Here is a 21,023-nt window from a genome sequence, read left to right as displayed (position 1 = left end):
TACTTGCACTGGTGTGCTTTCAAACTGCTAGGTTGGCAGCAGCTGGGACTGAGCAACGGGAGCTCACCCCATCGCAGGGATTCGAACCGCCAACCTTCTGATCGGCAAGGGGCTCAGTGTTTTAGACTACAGCGCCACCCGCATCCCCTAGATAGCTCAGTACACAGGGGAGACCCAAGGGTGCAAAGCAGAGCTGGTGAGGGTTGTGGCTTGGGAGGGTCCATGACCTATAGAGATTGCAAAGGGATTGATGAGAAGATAGCTGATCTTTAAGTACATTGGTCCTGCACTCAGCTCTCACTTGTGGCTCCTAGAAGCTGTCAGCATGTGACAGTGGCCAAATCCTGGCTTTGACTGGCTGGCTAAATTGGGGGAGGGTAGCAAATGGGTCTCAACCGCTCTGTGACTTAGGGACTTCCCCTGCATGAGAAGACAGGCTCCGGTGGATCAAGCAGACCTGACCAATAGTGAGTCCAATGGCCAAGAAGGCAGTTTTTGCACGTGATGTAGAGGGAAGACAGATGGGACACGTCAACCTGGGAAGGTAGCCCATCTAGAAGGAGGAAAACTCTGGTCCTAAACCTCCTCTGCCTTGCGGGATATCTTCAGGAGAAGAAAAGGCTAAGGAGTAAACCGTAATTAAATCCAGAGTCCCTAAGATGGTTGGATGGCGCCTTGTACGCCTCCTTCCAGCAACTCCTGCAACAAAGCTGGTGCCAAACGTATTGCTCTGTTTTCCTTTGGACCCCATCAGTGAGGTCTTGTTGTCTGGGCAGCCCAGGACCTCCAGACACACTGTCTAGGCTTGCAAGCCAGGAAGGTCACTTTGGTGCTGCTAACACAGCAGTCTGACTTCACCCCTGGAGGTACACTCCATTGTCTCTTGAGACATACAGATGCCAACAACACCCATAGCCGTGCTGCTGACGTGTTGCTTCTTCCTCTATATCACAGACAGGCCGCATACACACCATGCATTTAAAGCACAAAGAATTCTGGGAACTGTAGTTTGTCAAAGGTGCTGGGGGGAAGTATGATTCCCAGCAAGGGACCAGCTGAGAATCTGACAAGAATTGCTTGCGTAGGACTTTTAGTAAGCAGGAGATAAATTATTTCCCTCCATAGCATCGAAATCCAAGCTATCACAGTTTTTTTAACCCGTTCTTGTTCAACAGTTCCCCTTTTATTCTCACAGCAATCCTAGGGGAGGTCAAGTTAACTGAAGGGGAATGGCTGGCCTTAAGGTTTTGTGGCAGAGCAGGGAGGCTGAACCCTCCTCTCCCAGGTCAGCCAGTGTGCTAGCAGGGGCTGATGGGAATTGTAGTGCAGAACACCTGGAGGATGCCAAGTTGACAAAGACCGCCATACACTTGTCCCACTCCCCCCCCCCCCAATATGGCCATCAAACTTTAATACTTTGCAGGGCTGATGTAAGCCAGGCTCCCTTAGCCACAGCCCCCATTCCCCCCCCCCCCCACGATATGGGGATAGCAATGATGGATTTTATTAGCATTGGAAGGATAATTTTAAATATATATATATTTATGAACCTTTTTTAAAAAAAAAGTTACATAAGACCAAAGTTTTTTTAAAAACAAAACAAAAACTCCCATCTTTTTAGTTACCTGAGCAGCAACGTTACCGCCCAACCGCAGCTACACAAAAAGTAAAGATTTCTCTGTTGTTTTCTATGGGTAGTTATTACTTCTGCCTCAGAGAAGGCACAAAAACAACAACCCCAGAATCAAGCTGAAGTAAAAACAGCATTAAGCTGGCTCCTTCCTCCAGATATTGGATTTTTGCTCCGTTTTGTTCCTTTCTTGCTGCGACATCACATCCAGTTTAGCATTATGACACTAACAAAGATCACACAAGCCGCTACAGCCAAGTGACCAAAAAAACCACACCAGTATTGTGGGCAGCTGAGGCCAAGGGCTGTGAGGGCAATGAATGATGAACGGCATCTAAGCAATGCAATAAAACACTCTTTTTTTAAAAAAAAACACACCAAGAAAATCACATGAAAGAAAGCAAGTATGTTTGACCCAGGCTTACAGACCGATCTGTCATGGAAGCTGCCCAGTCCTTAGCCCCTTTAAATCTTTGCTCATTTCACATAAAAACAAGTGATCCTGTCCATCTATCCTCGCCCACAACTATAAATAGTTCCACTGGAAATAGTGTCCACATTCCTAGGTTTGCCCCGTTGTTGCCCAATAGATGCTTCTATTTGCAAACTCAAGCTATGAGAGTTTTCTTCTTCTTCTTCCCCCAAATCTTAGCTCTTCCAAAACCTAACAAAATGGGGGCAGGTGCTGGCCTTTGTCCATTCGCACTTCCTGAATTCTCTGCTCCTTCTCTTTGTCATCGGGTCCCTTAAGAACGCCGCACCTCATCTCTGCCTTCTCAGGCGTGATGCCCCACAACCCACCCCTAATCCACTGCAGGGCAGAACCAAAGACCATGCTTACCCCTGGGGGTGCACAGTCCAGTTCCCCTTTGAGCAGGCCGTGTGGGGCCACGCAGGGTCAGGTCCAAATTTTGCTGGGGCACGACAAGGAGCCTTCTCACATAAGACACCTCAAATGAGTCCTGGCAGCAACAGAAGTCTGAATTGAGCACCGGCCAGCTAGCGGCAACCGGTTAGATTTATCACAATGACCTCAAGTGATGTTATGCCAGGCATTGTGGGAGCTTTAAACGGAGGCTTCTCTAAAGGGGGACCGGGGTAGAAGTTAGTAGTGGGCCCTGCTGGCGGGGCTGCAGCAGCTGCCCGAGGGTGCCATCGGCCAAAGCTGGCGCTGCGACTAAAGGCTGCAGCGCTACCCAGAAAGAGGCACATGGTTCAAAGAAAATGCTGTGTTGCGGCCATGGAAAACCCATTCATTTACCCTCCTGGAAGGTCATCAAAACAGATCTTCTCGGGCTAGCTGCGACTCAAGACCCCTGCCTTAAACCAGACCCTTGGGGCTTGCTCTAGAGAAGTTCCGGCAGCTTGGTCCATGCATTGCACAGCTCAGGTTCCAGTTTCATTTGCCGTTTAGAAAATTTGGCTGGGGAAGACCCCTTGCGCAAAACCTCGGGCAACCACTCCCAGCCAAGACTACTGGGCTAGGCTAGATGGACAACACAAGGCAGCTCCTTAGATATCTTACAAGAATAGGTCCTTGACTCTTTTCTTGGTGCCGGCCTTCCCAAAGCAGAGGCAGTCCTGGAGATTGGCTGCTGGTCCACAGAACCGTAAAATCCAGGGTTGCAGAACTCCTGCAGTTTACAAGTCCCACCCTTTGCTAACTTTCCATATCCGATGCAAAGGAGAGAACCGAATTAAGCTGCCGGCCTTCTGTGCGGTCCAAGGAGGAGCAGGCCCGTCTCCCCGCAAGACTTCTCATTGCTTGCAGCTATAAACCACTTCCTCCTGCATGCACTGCTGGCATTCGACGTAGCAGCACCACTGCACCTGGCAATGGCAGGAGAAGGTCACCATGCGCGTCTGGATGTTGTAGCCCCGGCCGCAGCACATGCTGTCGCAGTTGGCCTCCCGGGAGCACGTCCTCCCGGCCGTGCCCACCGAGTACCGGCTGGGCCGGCAGAAGCTAGGGGAGTCCTCCATGTAAACCAAGTCGGTGGGGCGTGGGCCGGCGGGGACTTTCGGCAAGTGGCTGTGGGGCTGTGGGCTCGCCAGCTCCGACTGGCCCACCGCGTCGTTGGTGGCGCTGAAGACCTTGACGGCGCCGTCGTAGCGGAGCTTGAGGAGCTTCCCTGTCTCGTGGAAAGGCGACAGCTGCTTCCAGCAGGTCCGGACGGCGCACGAGCCAGAAACCCCGTGGCATTTGCACGTGGTCTTGAGGCCGTTCTTCACGGCCTGCGGGAGGGAGAGAAAGACAGGCATTTGCTAGGGTCACGAGTGGAAAGCCAAAACGCTGCGAGGGAATAAAAGGGGGAAAATCCTGAGGCCACTGAACAGTTGTGCACTCTTTTGCATTCATACCTCGGTTCTCAAACGCCTGGCGACTCAAACGGTTTGGCTCCCAAACGCCGCAAACCCAGAAGTAAGAAGTAACGTTTTTTGGAAGCTGAACGTCCTGACATGGCTTCTGATTGGCTGCAGGAAGCTCCTGCAGCCAATCGGAAGCCACGCTTTGGTTTTTGAATGTTTTCGGAAGTCCAACAGATTTCCAGAATGGATTCCGTTTGAGAACTAAGGTATGACTGTTTTTGTTTTTTAAAAATCTAGTCACAGTTGAACGGAAGTCCTCTTTATTTTTTCCATTTTTGTTATTGCCTTTATCTCGTGTGCTCTCTCTTTATAATAATAATTTTATTGTTTGTACCCTCCCCCCTCCAGCTGGGTTGCCCTAGCCACTCCGGGCAGCTTCCAACAGATATAAAACAAAATAAAAACTCAGACGTTAATGTGCACCCTAACTGTACAAAGCACATGTTTCCCTTATTCTGGACCCTGTCCACCACTAGCGTGCGTCCCTTGAAAGGTTCCCCATGTGGTAAACATGGCCCTCACCGTGAAAAATGATTCTGAGGCAGAGAGTTGGGACTCTCCAAAGAAAAGTTATAGTGTCCTATTGCTTAATACACACTTGCACCGTGCAACTGTGAAAAGGCACACAGCACAGAATATTCGTTCTCAGGGAAAGACAAAGATATGGCATTACAGGGCCTAGCTTGGCTCTTGAGGTGAAGGCTGGAGATTGGGGATAACCAGGGACAATCTGCTTTTGCTACTCCTCTCTCTCTCTCTCTAGGCAAATTGTGTGGGTCCTCTGTCCTCACCTTGATGCCCACGTTCGTGTTGTGGATGTCCACCTTGGCGCGCAGGTCTTTCCCGACCTTCTTCTGGCCCAGGAAGTTTTTCAGGAACCTCGTGCTGTACTTGAGGTTGTCTCCACACACTCCCCACTGCCACGCCTTGCGGTTCTCCAAGTCCGGAGAGTCGTCACAGGTGCAGCGCTCCATGCGCCCAGCGCTGCAGGCCCGCGCGAGGGAATGGGTCAGAGCTGCTGAGGACACCGCGTACAGGAAGGCCGTTTCCTTGAAACCTGAGGGAGAGGAAGCCAGGGAACCCAGAGAAAAGGAAGTAAGAAAGAGTAGGAAAGCCAGTGTGGAAGAATGGCAAAGGTATCGGACTACGAACTGGGAAACCCGGGTTCAAATCCTGCTTGACCATGAAGCTCACTGTGCGACCTTGGACAAGCCTAACCTTAACGTACCTCGCAGGGTTTCTGTGAGGATTACATGAGGAGCGGGAGAACCATACATGCCACACTAAACGGCCTCGGCCCAGTATACCTGAAGGAGCGTCTCCACCACCATTGTTCAGCCCGGACACTGAGGTCCAGCTCTGAGGGCCTTCTGTCGGTTCCCTTACTTCGAGAAGTGAGGTTACAGGGAACCAGGCAGAGGGCCTTCTCAGTAGTGGCGCCCGCCCTGTGGAACGCCCTCCTATCAGATGTCAAGGAAATAAACAACTAACTGACTTTTAGAAGACATCTGAAGGCAGCCCTGTTTAGGGAAGTTTTTAATGTTTAATTCTATTTTTAACATTCTGTTAGGAGCCGCTCAGAGTGGCTGGGGAAACCCAGCCAGATGGGCAGGGTATTATTATTATTATTATTATTATTATTAATAATAATAATAATAATGAGATCCTTGGAGCAAAAAGTAGGATAAAGGTAAAGGTAAAGGGACCCCTGACCATTAGGTCCGGTCGCGACCGACTCTGGGGTTGCAGTGCTTATCTCGCTTTATTAGCCGAGGGAGCCGGTGTACAGCTTCTGGGCCATGTGGCCAGCATGACTAAGCCGCTTCTGGCAAGCCAGAGCAGTGCACAGAAACGCCGTTTACCTTCCCGCCAGAGTGGTACCTATTTATCTACTTGCACTTTGATGTGCTTTCGAACTGCTAGGTTGGCAGGAGCAGGGACCGAGCAACAGGAGCTCACCCCATCGCGGGGATTCGAACCGCCAACCTTCCAATCGGCAAGTCCTAGGCTCTGTGGTTTAACCCACAGTGCCACCCGCGTCCCGGAAAAACAAGTAGGATAGAACCGCAATAAATAAGCAACTGTTTTTTAACAGCAGCAGGTACCCTAGTTGCTCAGAGTAGCGAACAAGCCTGGCAAAGGTTTTCACAGGGGGTTCTGACTCTGGCCGTAAGGTGTTCAGAAATGCAAACCTTAGAACCTCTACCCTGGTTTACTTTTCTTTCTTCCATGATGGCATTGGGGGGTGAGGAGAAGGGGGAAGACCCAAACGGAGAAAGCCTAGATTTTTCTCCCCACCCCAATTTTTGGAAGCTGACCAATAAGCAGGCACTCGTACCTCGTTTCAGAAGGTCGGCTCGTCCGTCCAGACTGCAATTCCAGCGCTCGTTGCGAAACTGATACTGGCACTCCACGACCCCGAGACGGATGGCATCCCGTAGGGTCTCGGCCAAGCCTGGCTCTCGGCGGCAAAGCCTTTTCTGCTTACGGGATAAGCGAAGCAGGTCGCATTGCTTCAGGTGAGCCTTCCAGTGGGCAGGGTTGGTCGAGGGCCCCAGCAGAGGAAACTGAGTTAGCGCTTCCTTCCCAGTCAGGCTGAAGGGTAGAAGAAATAAGTTATGGCCTTAAACAGAGTAGAACCAGCAACAGCTATTTCCCTGCTGCAGATTAACATCGGCAAACCATCAATAATATACCCGTCCCTGGGATGTCTCCCAGGTGTGTACAGGTCTGGTTCACACATGCAAGTAAGAAATCAAGTGGTTCTCCGTTTGACGAATGGCAAGGGAATGTGTGAACCGATTCCACTGAAAATTACAGCAGGCCAAGATGAACTAGGAAAGCTCTCTATGTAGTTATATGTGCAGTGCTCCCAAGATACACACTGGCTCTGATATGCAGAAGAATGAATTATTATTATTATTAGTGCATTTTTTCTTGGGGTACGCAGGGGTACGCATACTCCTAAACATTTTTGTGAATCTAAGTTTGGCCTCATCGAGGGGCAGTATTTCAATATGAGTAGGGAATTGAGAACACCCCTAAACATTTTTTTTAAAAAGCACTTACAGTGGTGCCTCGCAAGACGAAAAGAATCTGTTCTGTGATTCTCTTCGTCTAGCGGTTTTTTCGTCTTGCGAAGCAAGCCCATTGACGGATTAGCGCTATTAGCGGCTTTTAGCTTATCATCTGATAAGCGGCTTAGCGGCTTAGAAAAAGGGGGGGGGAGGGGAAAAACCAGCAGGAACTCGCAAGACATTGTCGTCTTGCGAAGCAAGCCCATAGGAAATTCGTTTTGCGAAGCACCTCCAAAACAGAAAACTATTTCATCTAGCGAGTTTTCCGTCTTGCGAGGCATTCGTCTTGCGGGGCACCACTGTATTATTATTATTCCAAGATTTGAATAGTGTTCAGAATGAAATCCTAAAGAAAGCCTTGACGATATTTATGTAGGTGACTACAGTGGCAAGGGTACTCTATGCTGAGAAATGGAAGAAGGAGAGAACGCCCTCCAAGGAAGAATGTTTGATGAAAATCTTGGAATATCCAGAGACGGCAAAATTGACGGCGCTGATAAAAGATACAAATTTAGAACCTTTTAAAGAGGACTGGAAACCCTTTCTAGTCTATATCAAAAGTTACTTCCCATGTATGAAGACCACAGCAGGGTTTGAAGTGTAAGAAAATAGCAGAATATATTAAGAAACGTGCTTGAGAAGATGAAATTATGTAAAATGGAACCTTAAAACACAATTCTATGTAATTCAGGTTATAAACATCAATGTTGCGTGAGCGGGAAGTCACTAGTTTTCTTGAATGTAATTGTCGAGTAACAAATTCACTTTCTATATGGAAAAAAACCCCTAAAATATTATTAAAAAATAAAAAGCTGAGCTTGAGGGCTTGTGGGGAGCGAGTTAAAGGAAATGTTTGGTATTAAGAGCTAGAGGAGGAAAAAATATAACCAAATTGCAACCCTCCAACTGACTCCCATGAGGTGGTACCTACATGGTTTGTTGAAGATGTATCTACAAGCCAAGAATGCCTCCTGATATCATACAAAATATGGGTGGGACCCAAAACACCTAGGAACATAGGAAGTTACCTTATACAGAATCATAGAATCATAGAGTTGGAAGAGACCACAAGGGCCATCGAGTCCAACCCCCTGCCAAGCAGAGTCAGACCATTGTTCTGTCTAGCTGCGTATTGTCTACATTGATCGATAGCAGCTCTTTTCTGGATAGGATAGCCCAGAGCATGGCTAGACTCACATACATCTTAAGTCAAATCAAGACAGGTCGACATCAACACATGGATGGAAGCTGCCAACTTCTGCAAGCAAAACACAATTGCTAGGGTTTTAAGCACAGCTTGGTTTAGGAACCAATCCCAAAAGATTTCTAGACACAAGCTTGTTAGCTTTAAATCCCTGTATGGCTTGGGACCAGGATACCTAAAGGATTTTCTTCTCCAATACAACCTGCCCCTCCACTAAGGCCAGCTGTGGAAGTTCTCCTGCATACTTGCTACACCTTTCTGGTAATTGGCAGGAAAGTTAGAAAGCACCTTTTCCCCACGGCCTCACCTATGGAACTCCTTGCCCCAGGATGTTGCTCTTCCTCTATGGCATCGCACTACCGGTTTTGTCAGGCCTTTGGCCTCATTGCCAGTTGGCTTTTATGCTGCCCTCTTCCTCCTCATAATCTTACTGGCTGCTGTGCTTGATATTTAATTGGTGCTATGAATAGCTTTTATCCTGTTTGTTAGCTTCCTTGGGGAGTCTGGGACATGTCGTGAGTGATGTTATAAATATAATAAATTGGCCTTCTTGGTGTCTTCCCAGCCTTTGCTGCTTATTAATATTGAACATCACCGACAAGCGTCTATTGAATCCGAACCAGGTATCTGTGACTGCACAAGCTTTACATTGTCCTAGTTGAGAGGAAGAAAGTATTTGGCCAACGAGACTGAAAAGTTAGGGAGGAAATATCAGTTACTCATGCAGGACACCACTCCTTTAACACCAACAATGGAAATTATTGCAACAGCTCACCCAATAAAGTTAACACACATCTGCCGGCCACTCCTTCCCTCAACCCCAAGGCTTTGCTTAATCTTAAACCAGGGCCCAGCACTGTCACCAATCTCATCGTTCTCACCAATTAAAGAGAACAACACCAGCATACAGCCAGCACAATAACAACTGTGATCAGCAGCGAAACCCTGAGCGAAGCTACGAATGAAAAGATCTACGATTGGTCCTATAAATAAATTTTAAAAGTCTAAAATGAAACACAGAGCCTTCAGGTCTGCAAAATTTGTTCCTTTTCGCTACAGGCCTTTTTTTTGCAATTAACCCCCCCCCCCCGACCCCCAGCAAAGTCGCTTTGCCATCTGCAAAAGAACCAAAAGACAGTCCCCATATTTTATTCCCATTAGCGGGAAAGCAGCTTGGGAGCAGGGATTGAAAAACCTGTGAGGGTGGGGGGAAGGGTTGAAACGCACAAGCCCGCTGCTGCATCATCATCATAATTTATTATTTATACCCCGCCCATCTGGCTGGGTTTCCCCAGCCACTCTGGGTGGCCCCCAACTGAATATTAAAAACGCAATAAAACATCAAACATTAAAAACTTCCCTAAACAGGGCTGCCTTCAGATGTCCTTTAAAAGTCAGATAGTTATTTCCTTGACATGTGACAGGAGGACGTTCCACAGGGCGGGCGCCACCACCGAGAAGGCCCTCTACCTGGTTCCCTGTAACCTCATTCTCGGAGTGAGGAAACCGCCAGAAGGCCTTCAGAGCTGGACCTCAGTGTCCGGGCTCAATGATGGAGGTGGTGACGCTCCTTCAGGTATACTGGGCCAAGGCCATCTAGGGCTTTAATGGTCAGCTCCAACACTTTGAATTGTGCTCGGAAACGTACTGGGAGCCAATGCAGATCTTTCAGGACCAGGGTTATATGGTCTCAGCAGCCACTCCCAGTCACCAGTCTAGCTGCCGCATTCTGGATTAATTGCAGTTTCAGAGTCACCTTCAAAGGTAGCCCCACATAGAGCGCATTGCAGTAGTACAAGCGGGAGATAACCAGAGAATGCACCACTCTGGCAAGACAGTCTGTGGGCAGGTAGGGTCTCGGCCAGCGTACCAGATGGAGCTGGTAGACAGCTGCCCTGGACACAGAATCTCTGCTGCAATCACAAACCATATTCCCCCCTTTTCACAATTAATTTGCCCCTGGGTTTGTCTTGGCAAGCAGGAAAAGCATGATCCCTTTATATTTCTCTCCCGATGTTCCCTTTAGTAGGGTAACTGGTGGTCGGCCGCTTCTTTTGCGATGCAAAAAGCCAATTCCCAAAGCTGGACCCTTGCTGGACCCGACACAGCACAGCTTGTCCCCTGAAGATGCTGTGCGATAGAACCTGTGATCTATCAAGCATGCCTTTGCCATCGTGCGGCCAAAAGGCCTCCAGCACTAGGAGAACAAACCAACAGAGAGATGCTTATCGCTTTCCCTCCCTCCACAACCCCGGCAGAGGAATGCTCCTACCATCTCCGTTCTCCAGAACTCTTCTTCCGGCCGGTGGGCGGTGATGGTTAATCATTAAGCGAGTAAATTTCCAAACTACCAAATCAAGATGGTAGCAGTTTCAAGGAGACTTAAGCCCGAGGCCGGGGTGGGACCCTGATACAGCTGCAGTCCTTTCCCCTGCAACTCCATCCATCTAACTCCCAGGTTTCTATCAGTTTAGGAAGTAAAACAGGCCCCACCCCAAAAGAAGACAGTTGTTTCTACATGCTTAGTGGACTCCAAGGACCCTTGAACAAGGCATCCAGACGTCCTTCCCGGTCACTCATCTCTTCTTCTCTTATACATCTGCAGGTGAGGCAGTGGAAGAGCTGGACCGGTGTCTTGCCTCAATAATGATGATAGGACTGAAGCACTGTTTGTGGGTGGTTCCCTAGACCAGATCGCTGGGAGGTTGCCTGCTCTTGATGGCGTTACACTTCCTCTGAGGTAGCAGGTTTGTAGCTTGGGATTATCTAATCAAATACCTTTATTGGCACCACAGTACAGTGGTACCTCAGGTTACATACGCTTCAGGTTACATACGCTTCAGGTTACACACTCCACTAACCCAGAAATATTACCTCGGGTTAAGAACTTTGTTTCAGGATGAGAACAGAAATCGGTGGAGCAGAAACAGCGGGAAGCCCCATCAAGCTAAAGTGGTGCTTCAGGTTAAGAACAGTTTCAGGTTAAGAACAGACCTCCGGAATGAATTAAGTACTTAACCCGAGTTACCACTGTATAATAATTATACATACATACATACCCCGCCCATCTGGCTGGGCTTCCCCAGCCACTCTGGGCGGCTTCCAACAAAGTATTATAAGAAGAAGAAGAAGAGTTTGGATTTGATATCCCGCCTTTCACTCCCCTTCAGGAGTCTCAAAGCGGCTAACAATCTCCTTTCCCTTCCTCCCCCACAACAAACACTCTGTGAGGTGAGTGGGGCTGAGAGACTTCAAAGAAGTGTGACTAGCCCAAGGTCACCCAGCAGCTGCATGTGGAGGAGCGGAGACGCGAACCCGGTTCCCCAGATTACGTGACTACCGCTCTTAACCACTACACCACACTGGCTGTGGTGCATCAAACATTAAAAGCTTCCCTAAACAGGGCTGCCTTCAGATGTCTTCTAAAAGTCTGGTAGTTGTTGTTCTCTTTGACATCTGATGGGTGGGCGGGTGCCACTACCGAGAAGGCCTTCTGCCTGGCTCCCTGTAACTTGGCTTCTCGCAGCGAGGGAACCGCCAGAAGGCCCTCGGCGCTGGACCTCAGTGTCCGGGCAGAACGATGGGGGTGGAGACGCTCCTTCAGGTATACTGGGCCAAGGCCATTTAGGGCTTTAAAGGTCAGCACCAACACTTTGAATTGTGCTCGGAAACATACTGGGAGCCAATGTAGTATAAACATTTAAGGTCACTAGGATAATTAAAGGACAAGGGTGAAGCTGCTGAGGGCCATAAGGTCACAATATGATCGTGTGCACTTAGATATTCTGCTTTGCCCTGTCTGTTCCCCGAAAGGATAGTTCGTTGGGAACCCTTTTGGGTACAATTGTGGCTAAAAAGGAAGCTACTAAAACAGTAATATCTTTGACCCGATCTGCCAGGAGAAACCTCATTTGACTTCTTCTCGGAGTTATAGGTCGGAGGTCCAACATTTTGCTCAGCATCAGTTGGCGATGTCTACTGTGTAGAGAGCAATCAAAGATAATGTGGTCCATTGAATCTGGTACTCCGTGATTGCAGGCACACAAGACGGGCTTGATATGGAGTATGTGAGAATCTACCTTTGGTCACTGTAGAGGGGAAGGCATTTAATCTCGCGAGCATAAAGGCTCTTTGATGGGAAGGTAGTAGTAGCTTGGGGTTGTTCCTGGATCCTTTACTGTTACCTGAGACTCAGGTGGCCTCACTGGCACGGAGTGCCTTCCATCAGCTTCGGCTGGCGGGATAGCCTAACTACTGTTGTCTATAACTCTGTTGAGGAGGGGTGGGGTTATTGGGTTGCTTTTGTTTTTATTAAATATTTTGTGTTTTTGTATTATGATTTTACGTTATAACCGCAGCTATAGAGCGGTATACAAATTTAATAAACAACAGAGAAGCAGAGCTGTCTGGCAAGGTGCCAACTCCATTACAGTGGTACCTCAGGTTAAGTACTTAATTCGTTCTGGAGGTCCGTACTTAACCTGAAACTGTTCTTAACCTGAAGCACCACTTTAGTGAATAGGGCCTCCTGCTGCTGCCATGCCGCCGGAGCACAATTTCTGTTCTCATCCTGAAGCAACTATTAACCTGAAGCACTATTTCTGGGTGAACGGAGTCTGTAACCTGAAACGTATGTAACCCGAGGTACCACTGTACTTCATTCCTGCCCCACGAACACCATTGGTGACTGCCACCCCACAATAATGGCTACAATGCCAGCGCCTGTTGATGCTCCAAGACCTCCGCACTGCAGCACATGATGGGAATAGGGAGATCTGGGCACAGAAAGTCTGTCTTGGGTTTTCTACAAAGAAGATGCTCTGACATCAAACTACAGGCCATCCCACGAGCTCCCTTTTGAGATCAAGTCAGTGGTTTTGCCCTACTAAAGCAAGGCAAGTGTCAAGGGTGATAGTCATGCTGGATGTTACTGGAATAGATTGCCCCAATTATATATATAAGGTACAAGACCCCTGGGCAGTTAAGTCCAGTCAAAGATGACTATGGGGTTGCGACAATCATCTCACTTTCAGGATGAGGGAGCTGGCGTTTGTCCGCAGATTTCTGGCTCACGTGGCCAGCATGACTAAACTGCTTCTTACACAACAGGACACCATGACAGAAGCCAGAGCGCATGGAAATGCCGTTTACCTTCCCGGCGCAGCGGTACCTATTTATCTACTTGCACTTTGATGTGCTTTTGAACTGCTAGGTTGGCAGGAGCTGGGACAGAGCAACAGGAGCTCAACCCGTTGCAGGGATTCGAACTCCCAACCTTCTGATCGACAAGCCCAAGGGGCTCAGTGGGTGAGCTTCCGTTGCTCGGTCCCTGCTCCTGCCCACCTAGCAGTTCGAAAGCACATCAAAGTGCAAGTAGATAAATAGGTACCGCTCCGCTGAGAAAGTAAACGCCATGTCTGTGTGCTGCTCTGGTTCGCCAGAAGTGGCTTAATCATGTTGGCCACATGACCCAGAAGCTGTCTGCGGACAAACGCCTGCTCCCTCGGTCAGTAAAACGAGATGAGCGCCGCAACCTCATAGTCATCTGTGACTGAACCTAATGGTAAGGGGTCCCTTTACCTTTACCTTTACCTACTTTGCAACCTCAGCAAGTCTGTCAGACAGACAGAGTGCTGGTCAGGATTAAAAGGCGTCCTCATCACTCTTCAGGTACTGAGAACGCAACACAGGTGCCCAGAACTTCCTGCATCTGAGCATTGCAGGAGAAGAATGGACAAGTTCACGGAAGATCACCTGCCGTTACTCAGTTTCTTGTTGTGGCTGAGAAACCCCTAATAAGAGTTCCACCCAAAAACGACAGTCTGAAGACCAACGCACCGTTTCTGACAAACAGCTGGGTGAAATGTTCCGAGAATTAAAGGCAGGCAGCTGTCACAAGGCTGCTGCTCCCTTAAGTTGCTTAAACGACCAAAGGCAATAAGGCACCTAAGGCAATAACCAATATTTGTTTTGTGTTAAGGAAATGATAGCTGGAAGGAAAAGGGAATATTGCCTCTTCTTGCTTAGTAGAAGTCCCGAGGAGTGTGTGTTTGTGTTAGCGTGTGTACACTTCCTGAAAGGAGAAAAATCCCATTTGGTATCCTGTCCATTCCAGGAATTTCCCTGCAATTAAAAGTGGCTTCTGACCCTGCTAGGGCCGCTCTCCCCACCCCACAAAAATTAAAAAACCGAACGAAACAGGTGCTCCAACAGTATTGAGCAGAGACTGTCAAATCTGGGAAGAGAAGCATCCAGACTCTGAAAAAACGCAACACGATGCCAACGCGCAGGCAGAGTCTAAAACTTAGCGCAAACTCCAGAGCACACTTTCATTGCTGGTGCTTGAGATTTGCCACAATCCAGAGATACCCTGCAGCTTCTTGAGAAACCCTCCTGTTTTGACACATTTTCCCCTCAGTTTGGCATCATCCCCGGAGGCACACGCCATTGTCTCTCAAGACAGATGGATGCCAACAACATGAGCACCGCCATGCTAACTGGAACTGATAGGAGTTGTGGTCCAGTACAACTAGAGGGTGCCATGCTGGCAAAGACTGATGGGACTTGATGCTCAAAGAGGAAAAAACAACAACATGCCAATCTAAGTGGCATGTGCTCTCAAGAACTGCCAGTCCCAGAATTCCAGTCTTCACTGGCAATCATAGACACAAGGACAACTGAGGACACTGGGAGCCAGCATTGTTGATAGGATTCACAGGTGAGTAAATTATAGAATCATGGAATTGTAGAGTTCGAAGGGACCCCGAGGGTCATCCAGCCCAACCCGCTGCAAAGTAGAAATCTCAGGCCACTAGTTTCCACAGAGAACAGGTAAACACGGACAAGAGAGCTCAGGAGTAAGGAGCAATGGGTGGTATTCAACAAGTTTTAGTCTAGTCGTTGGACTAGTCCACTGTTTCCCAAACTTGGGACTCCAGCTGCTTTTGGACTACAATTCCCATCATGCCTGACAACGGGTCTTGCTAGCTAGGGATGATGGGAGTTGTAGTCCAAAAGCAGCTGGAGACCCAAGTTTGGGAAACACTGGTCCAGTCCAAAGATTTCAATGGTTCTGCTGTGAGTAAAACAAAGTTACGTACCACCCAGTGCCTAAAGAGCCTGGTACAGTGGTGCCCCGCAAGACGAACGCCTCGTGAGACGAAAAACTCGCAAAACGAAAGGTTTTTTCATTTTCGAGTTGCCTCGCAAGACAAATTTCCCTATGGGCTTGCTTCGCAAAACGAAGCTTGCCCTGCAAGCTCCGGGGACAGCGGGTCTTCCCCGCTGTCCCCGGACCTCTTTTGAAGCAAGGGGCGGCGGGGAGAAGAGGTCCGGGGACAGCGGGGAAGAAGCGATCTTCTCCCCGCAGCCCTAGGTCCGGGGACAGCGGGAAGCGCTTCCCGCTGTCCCAGGACCTCTTTTGAAGCAAGAGGCTGCGGGGAGATCACTTCTCCCCGCAGCCCCTTGCTTCAAAAGAGGGGACAGAGCGGCGCTTCCCCTCTGTCCCCGGACGGTCTCCATAGGAACGCATTGATTGATTTTCAATGCATTCCTATGGGAAACCGTGCTTCGCAAGACGAAAAACTCGCAAGAAGAAAAAACTTGCGGAACGAATTAATTTCGTCTTGCGAGGCACCACTGTATTAGTGAGTATGCTGCCATGTGTGGTTGTAAATATGAACTTGGGCAGCCAGGAAAATAGGTTTAAACAAAAGGATTGACTGCGAATCCTCCAGTCTTCCAAAACATAACATACAAGGCGTGTTTTTTTTTGGGGGGGGGAACCTAGGTTTACAAATCTGTACTAAGTCCAGAGAAATGATGCCCAGACACTTCTAGAGTCGTGCGGTACCTTTAAATGCAAAAGAAGCAGGTTTCATCAAGTTGAGCAAAGCTTCTTCTATCTCAGCTATGGAGAGAACTCAACCTCTGAGCTTAAAAAGGAGGCAAGTTGCCAGGAGAAAGTTGCCTGCTTTTTTCACCAGCCTCTCTCCTCTCTTGTGTCTTTAAGCAGCAATTCGATTTGTGTAACGAGAGAGCAAGCGCTATCACTTTTCTCCAGGCCATCAAAAGGCTGTTTTATCTGCAAAAATTCTGGTTTGATGGGGGCCAGGCCATTGTCTCTTTTATTTATTTTTTATACCGCCCTTCATCCGAAGATCACAGTTTAAATATAAAAACACAAAAATCTATAGCATAATAACAAACAGAAACAGTAACCACCACCCCCCATAGTTTAAAAGACTGCTTAATTAGCCAAAGGCTCATTATGCTAGAAGCAATTTGTACTTGTGTTAATAGCATTTATGACAGCTCTGTTGGCTTTCAGGCACAACTCGAAAGTGCTAGGTCTGACCCAATGCTTACTACAACACTTCCTCATCTACAAACCATCGTGATTCTTGTGATCAAGGAAGTGAACCACTTCCTTAACCTACCACGAAGAGCTGGACCATAAAGAAGGCTGATCGCCGAAGAATTGATGCTTTTGAATTATGGTGCTGGAGGAGACTCTTGAGAGTCCCATGGACTGCAAGAAGATCAAACCTATCCATTCTGAAGGAAATCAGCCCTGAGTGCTCACTGGAAGGACAGATCGTGAAGCTGAGGCTCCAATACTTCGGCCACCTCATGAGAAGACTCCCTGGAAAAGACCCTGATGTTGGGAAAGATGGAGGGCACAAGGAAAAGGGGATGACAGAGGATGATATGGTTGGACAGTGTTCTCAAAGATACTAACATGAGTTTGACCAAACTGCGGGAGGCAGTGGAAGACAGGAGTGCCTGGCGTGCTCTGGTCCATGGGGTCACAAAGAGTTGGGCACGACTAAACGACTAAACAACAACAAAACTTCAGATGCGGAAAAGGCTCCTCCTTGGCCCTACATGTTTATGTCCTCTTAAAATGGCACTGGCACCCACCTGAGAGGTGCTGAAACTTAGTTCCAGCTGGAAAAAAGGCCTGGTTATGAGCGTTTCTCTGCAGAACAGGCACTACGAAACCTAACATTTAGCACTTATCAAGTATTTCGCACAAATTAATCCTTACAACAACAGCCCTTTAAAATGGCAGCTCACCCCGTCACGGGGATTTGAACCGACAACCTTATGATTGGCAAGTCCTAGGCTCTGTGGTTTAACCCACAGCGCCACCTGCGTCCCTATGTACAGTGGTACCTCAGGTTAAGAACTTAATTCGTTCCAGAGGTCCGTTCTTAACCTGAAACTGTTCTTAACCTGAAGGACCACTTTAGCTAATGGGGCATCCCGCTGCCGCCAGAGCACAATTTCTGTTCTCATCCTGAAGCAAAGTTCTTAATCCGAGGTACTATTTCTGGGTTAGCAGAGTCTATAACCTGACGCGTCTATAACCTGAAGCGTATGTAACCCGAGGTACCACTGTATAAGGAAGGCAGGTGACCCTTGTACATGCATATGGAATCCACCTCAAAATTCTGAACTTTTGAAATTCAAGATTTCACATTCTAATTAGTTCTTAGCGTTTTCCCGACTTTGTAAAGTACATCTTTCTCAGAAATCTGATTGACAAGTTGTTGTTTTTTCTGGTTCAGCCCCAGGGTGCCAAGTTTGAAACTTAGAATTTTGTATATTTACTCACAGAAATAAGAAGCAATGAGTATTATTTAAAGTGTGCATAGGTTTGCAGTCTTAGATTCAGTATTTCCCTTAAGGCTGCACTTATCCAGGCGTAACACAGAAGCCAGCCACAATGAATGGATCACATAGCATGTGTCTATTTTAATCATTTTTTAGGCCTTCTTACGAATGAAGAATGAGACTATTCTAATTATATTTTGTGTTATTGAGCTCCCTCGTTCTGTTTGAGGGAGATGGGAAGCACTGATGTTCTAATCTAACCTGATGTAGAAGTTGACTGTTCAAAATTCAGACTATAAAAAGGGAAGCTTGATTTTATTTTATTTTTTGCAATGGAAGAAACAACATTTCAAACAGAGGTGCAAACTCAGAACTGAAAGGTAAATACATATAGAATAAGATCAGCAAAAAAATAAGATCCACCATTATAAAAAAAATTGCCCGCAGTTGAGCACCATTTCGTTCTTTATCAAAACACAGCAACACTTGCATTTGCCAGTGCAGAGTTAAGAACTTAGTTTTGCAAATTGGAAGCTTGCATTTTGAGAATCCAAAACTTGCATGTAAAGCAAAAAGAGAGAAACGAAACAAGAATCCCACACGTTGTCATCAAGAAGGGTTCGATATACACTGTTTATCGCCTCGGAATATTGGAATGTTGACAGCACAATCCCACGGATGTTACTCTTAAGACCGTATTGCCAAGTTAAGTGGAGCTCAGTGTCAAATATGTGTGCGACTATAAGTTTTCTGTTTCAAGAGCTGGAACTCACGTGCTTTTCACCCCAAAGCGGGAGAGTCATTTGATACTTCAAACACACAAATATGCACCCTTGAAATCCAAGTCTTAAGAAACCCAGATTTTCACACAACTGCGTTTCAAGACAGAGGCACGCGCACACATGTCCATCCCTCAGTTTTGCACCCGTTCCAGTACAAACCCAGATTTTGTAAAACAGCATCCGCGTGATCCTTGTGTTTACTGGAAAGACCAGGGAAGGATAAGCAGCTGAAGAACTCTTTGTGGATTAAGAGACATAAAATATGCAATTGATTGCAAGATGACGCATGGAACTGCCTTGAAATGGGGTATTCCCCTTCTTAAACCAGAACATAGGACTCCTGTTCACATACAGAGAAGAATAATGAGACCCTTAATCTTAAGGGTCATGGGTTCAAATCCCACGTTCGGCAAAAGATTCCTGCAATACAGGGGGCTGGTCTGGATGACCTTTGTGGTCCCTTCCAACTGTATAATTCTATGATGAGTACAGTGGTACCTTCAGGTTACAGACTCCGCTAACCCAGAAATAGTGGTTCAGGTTAAGAACTTTGCTTCAGGCTGAGAACAGAAATCGTGTTCCGGCGGTACAGTAGCAGCAGGAGGCCCCATTAGCTAAAGTGGTGCTTCAGGTTAAGAACGGTTTCAGGTTAAGTACAGACCTGCGGAACGAATTAAGTACTTAACCCGAGATACCACTGTATAATGAAGAGGTTTGTCTCCCCGCTCCACAGGTCAGCCTGCATATTACGCCCCAAGCACAGCAGAACAAACTCACCCATACTTCAGCTAGCAAGAGTTATGGATAAAGCTCTTTTTTTAAAAAAAGAAATAAACAGGGACAAGCGAACTCCAGAATACGTATGTCAGTCATACAAACCCTGAACATCACCAGGTAGAATGCAAGCAGTTTCAAATTCACAGGCAAAAATGGAGAAAGGAAAGATCCGAATATCAACCTCTGTGCAAAAACAGTTACATTCACACATGCATGCACGAAAACATCGCCTGCACTGAAAACTCCAGTCTTGAATATTTACACTGGCAGATCTCTTCCCACCCCCAAATTGCTGTTGTGCAAAGCAACATCACTTTTCTATCATTTGCTCCGGTGCATTTTGCAGATGAAAGAGATTTCTGCTGGTTGAGATCTGCTGCTACAAGTGGAAACACAAGCTCACTAAACAGCGGCAGGAGGAGGGGAGGAAGAGAATCTCATTCTTCAACACCCCTAAAATGCGTGCAGGAGGCTGGACCCTTCAATGCTCCCACATTTGCCCAGTGCATGTGCACAAGCCAGTGTCTCAACTATGTGCAACAACCGAGCAGCTGGTGTGCAGCAGGATCCCGGATTCTGCGGGGCTGGCTTAAAGTGTGTTTAGGATCGCAGCCAGGTCGGGAAGCTGTAATCCACAAGGCAAGTTAACCCAGCAGATTGGCTAACCGAAGAAAAAGACCTTCGAAAACAAGATGCAAAGTGAAGAAGAGGAGCGCGTGAGCTTTGAAAAGCAGGGCGAGGAAGTGAAGAAAAGTCGAAAGCTAAGGGAGGAAAAGCAAAGCAAAACCAGAAGGAAAAGGTAGAACTTGCGCACCGAATGGAAGGAAGTTCAAAACAGAAGAGCCGGGATCGCACAAAAAAAAAGGGAGAGACTAATAATTGAATAGCTGGTGTAAAATATGCAAGGATTTATGTATGCAAAATGAACCACGGAAAGAGAATAAGTCATTGATATTTTAAGGTTATTTAAATGCATATTGCAAAATGTGAAACAGAAAATAATAGTACGAAATGATACAAAAAAGAGAAACTACAGACAAAAAGGGCGTGTAAGTGAAAGTGCAAAAAAGGGAGGGGAAATCTCACCAAAAAAATGGGGTTTAGGAAGGGGAAAAGTAAGGGAAATTGCATGCCCGATCGCGCAAAAGGGGGGGAAGCGAAGCGCCGCTGACCCGAAATAGGCGTCCACCTGCAGGAGCAGCAGGCAGCAAGCGGCCGCGGCGACCGAGACGCGCAGGGGCGGCGGCGGCGGCAGCAGCAGAGGCTTCTCCGGCGGGCGCATGTTGCCGGCCGCTGCTCCTGCGTCGCGATCCTCCGCCGTCTCCCGGGCTCGGCATGGCGCTGCGCAATCGGCGCCCGGGCGCCTCGGCAGCCCGTTAAAAAGGGCACCTGGCGGGGCGGGAGGGGCGCGCCCTCCCTCGGCCCCGCCCCCCAGCGGGAAGGTGAGAGGCAAAGGGCCGCCCGGGGTGGGATGGGATGGGGTGCGGGGCGGAGACCTCGCCCGAGGCGCCCGGAGATCCTGGCACTCGCCCTCGTGCCGAGAGAAAGAAGAACTTCGAAGGGAA

At 48.0% G+C, this 21,023-nt stretch overlaps 1 protein-coding gene across 2 annotated transcripts; it reads right to left on the bottom strand.

The window, feature by feature from the left end:
• Positions 1-1,521: 1,521 nt before the first annotated feature.
• On the bottom strand, positions 1,522-20,896 carry WNT9B (Wnt family member 9B). 2 transcript variants are annotated; one of them, XM_081166730.1, is made up of 4 exons: positions 20,631-20,896; positions 6,339-6,595; positions 4,792-5,057; positions 1,522-3,865 (listed from the first exon to the last, which is right to left on the bottom strand). In XM_081166730.1, exons 1-4 carry the CDS (start codon positions 20,738-20,740, stop codon positions 3,389-3,391), a joined length of 1,110 nt encoding a protein of 369 aa, XP_081022856.1. In that variant the 5' UTR covers positions 20,741-20,896; the 3' UTR covers positions 1,522-3,388. The 2 variants fall into 2 exon arrangements, with proteins under 2 accessions (XP_081022856.1, XP_081022857.1); XM_081166731.1 differs by lacking the exon at positions 20,631-20,896 and adding an exon at positions 9,057-9,088.
• Positions 20,897-21,023: the final 127 nt, after the last annotated feature.

This window comes from Podarcis bocagei, assembly GCF_964188305.1.
Source record: "Podarcis bocagei genome assembly, chromosome: 13".
Classification (NCBI taxonomy): domain Eukaryota; kingdom Metazoa; phylum Chordata; class Lepidosauria; order Squamata; family Lacertidae; genus Podarcis; species Podarcis bocagei.
Note: the sequence above shows the minus strand (reverse complement) of the source record. Positions and strands in the feature narration are given on the sequence as shown.

Excerpts from the sequence above, each read along its gene's own strand:
- WNT9B (XM_081166730.1), bottom strand. The coding sequence starts at position 20,740 with ATGCGCCCGCCGGAGAAGCCTCTGCTGCTGCCGCCGCCGCCGCCCCTG. Across the intron at positions 6,596-20,630 it reads CAGGTGGACGCCTATTTCGG|CCTGACTGGGAAGGAAGCGC; the intron begins GTCAGCGGCGCT and ends TCTACCCTTCAG. Across the intron at positions 3,866-4,791 it reads ACACGAACGTGGGCATCAAG|GCCGTGAAGAACGGCCTCAA; the intron begins GTGAGGACAGAG and ends TCCCTCCCGCAG.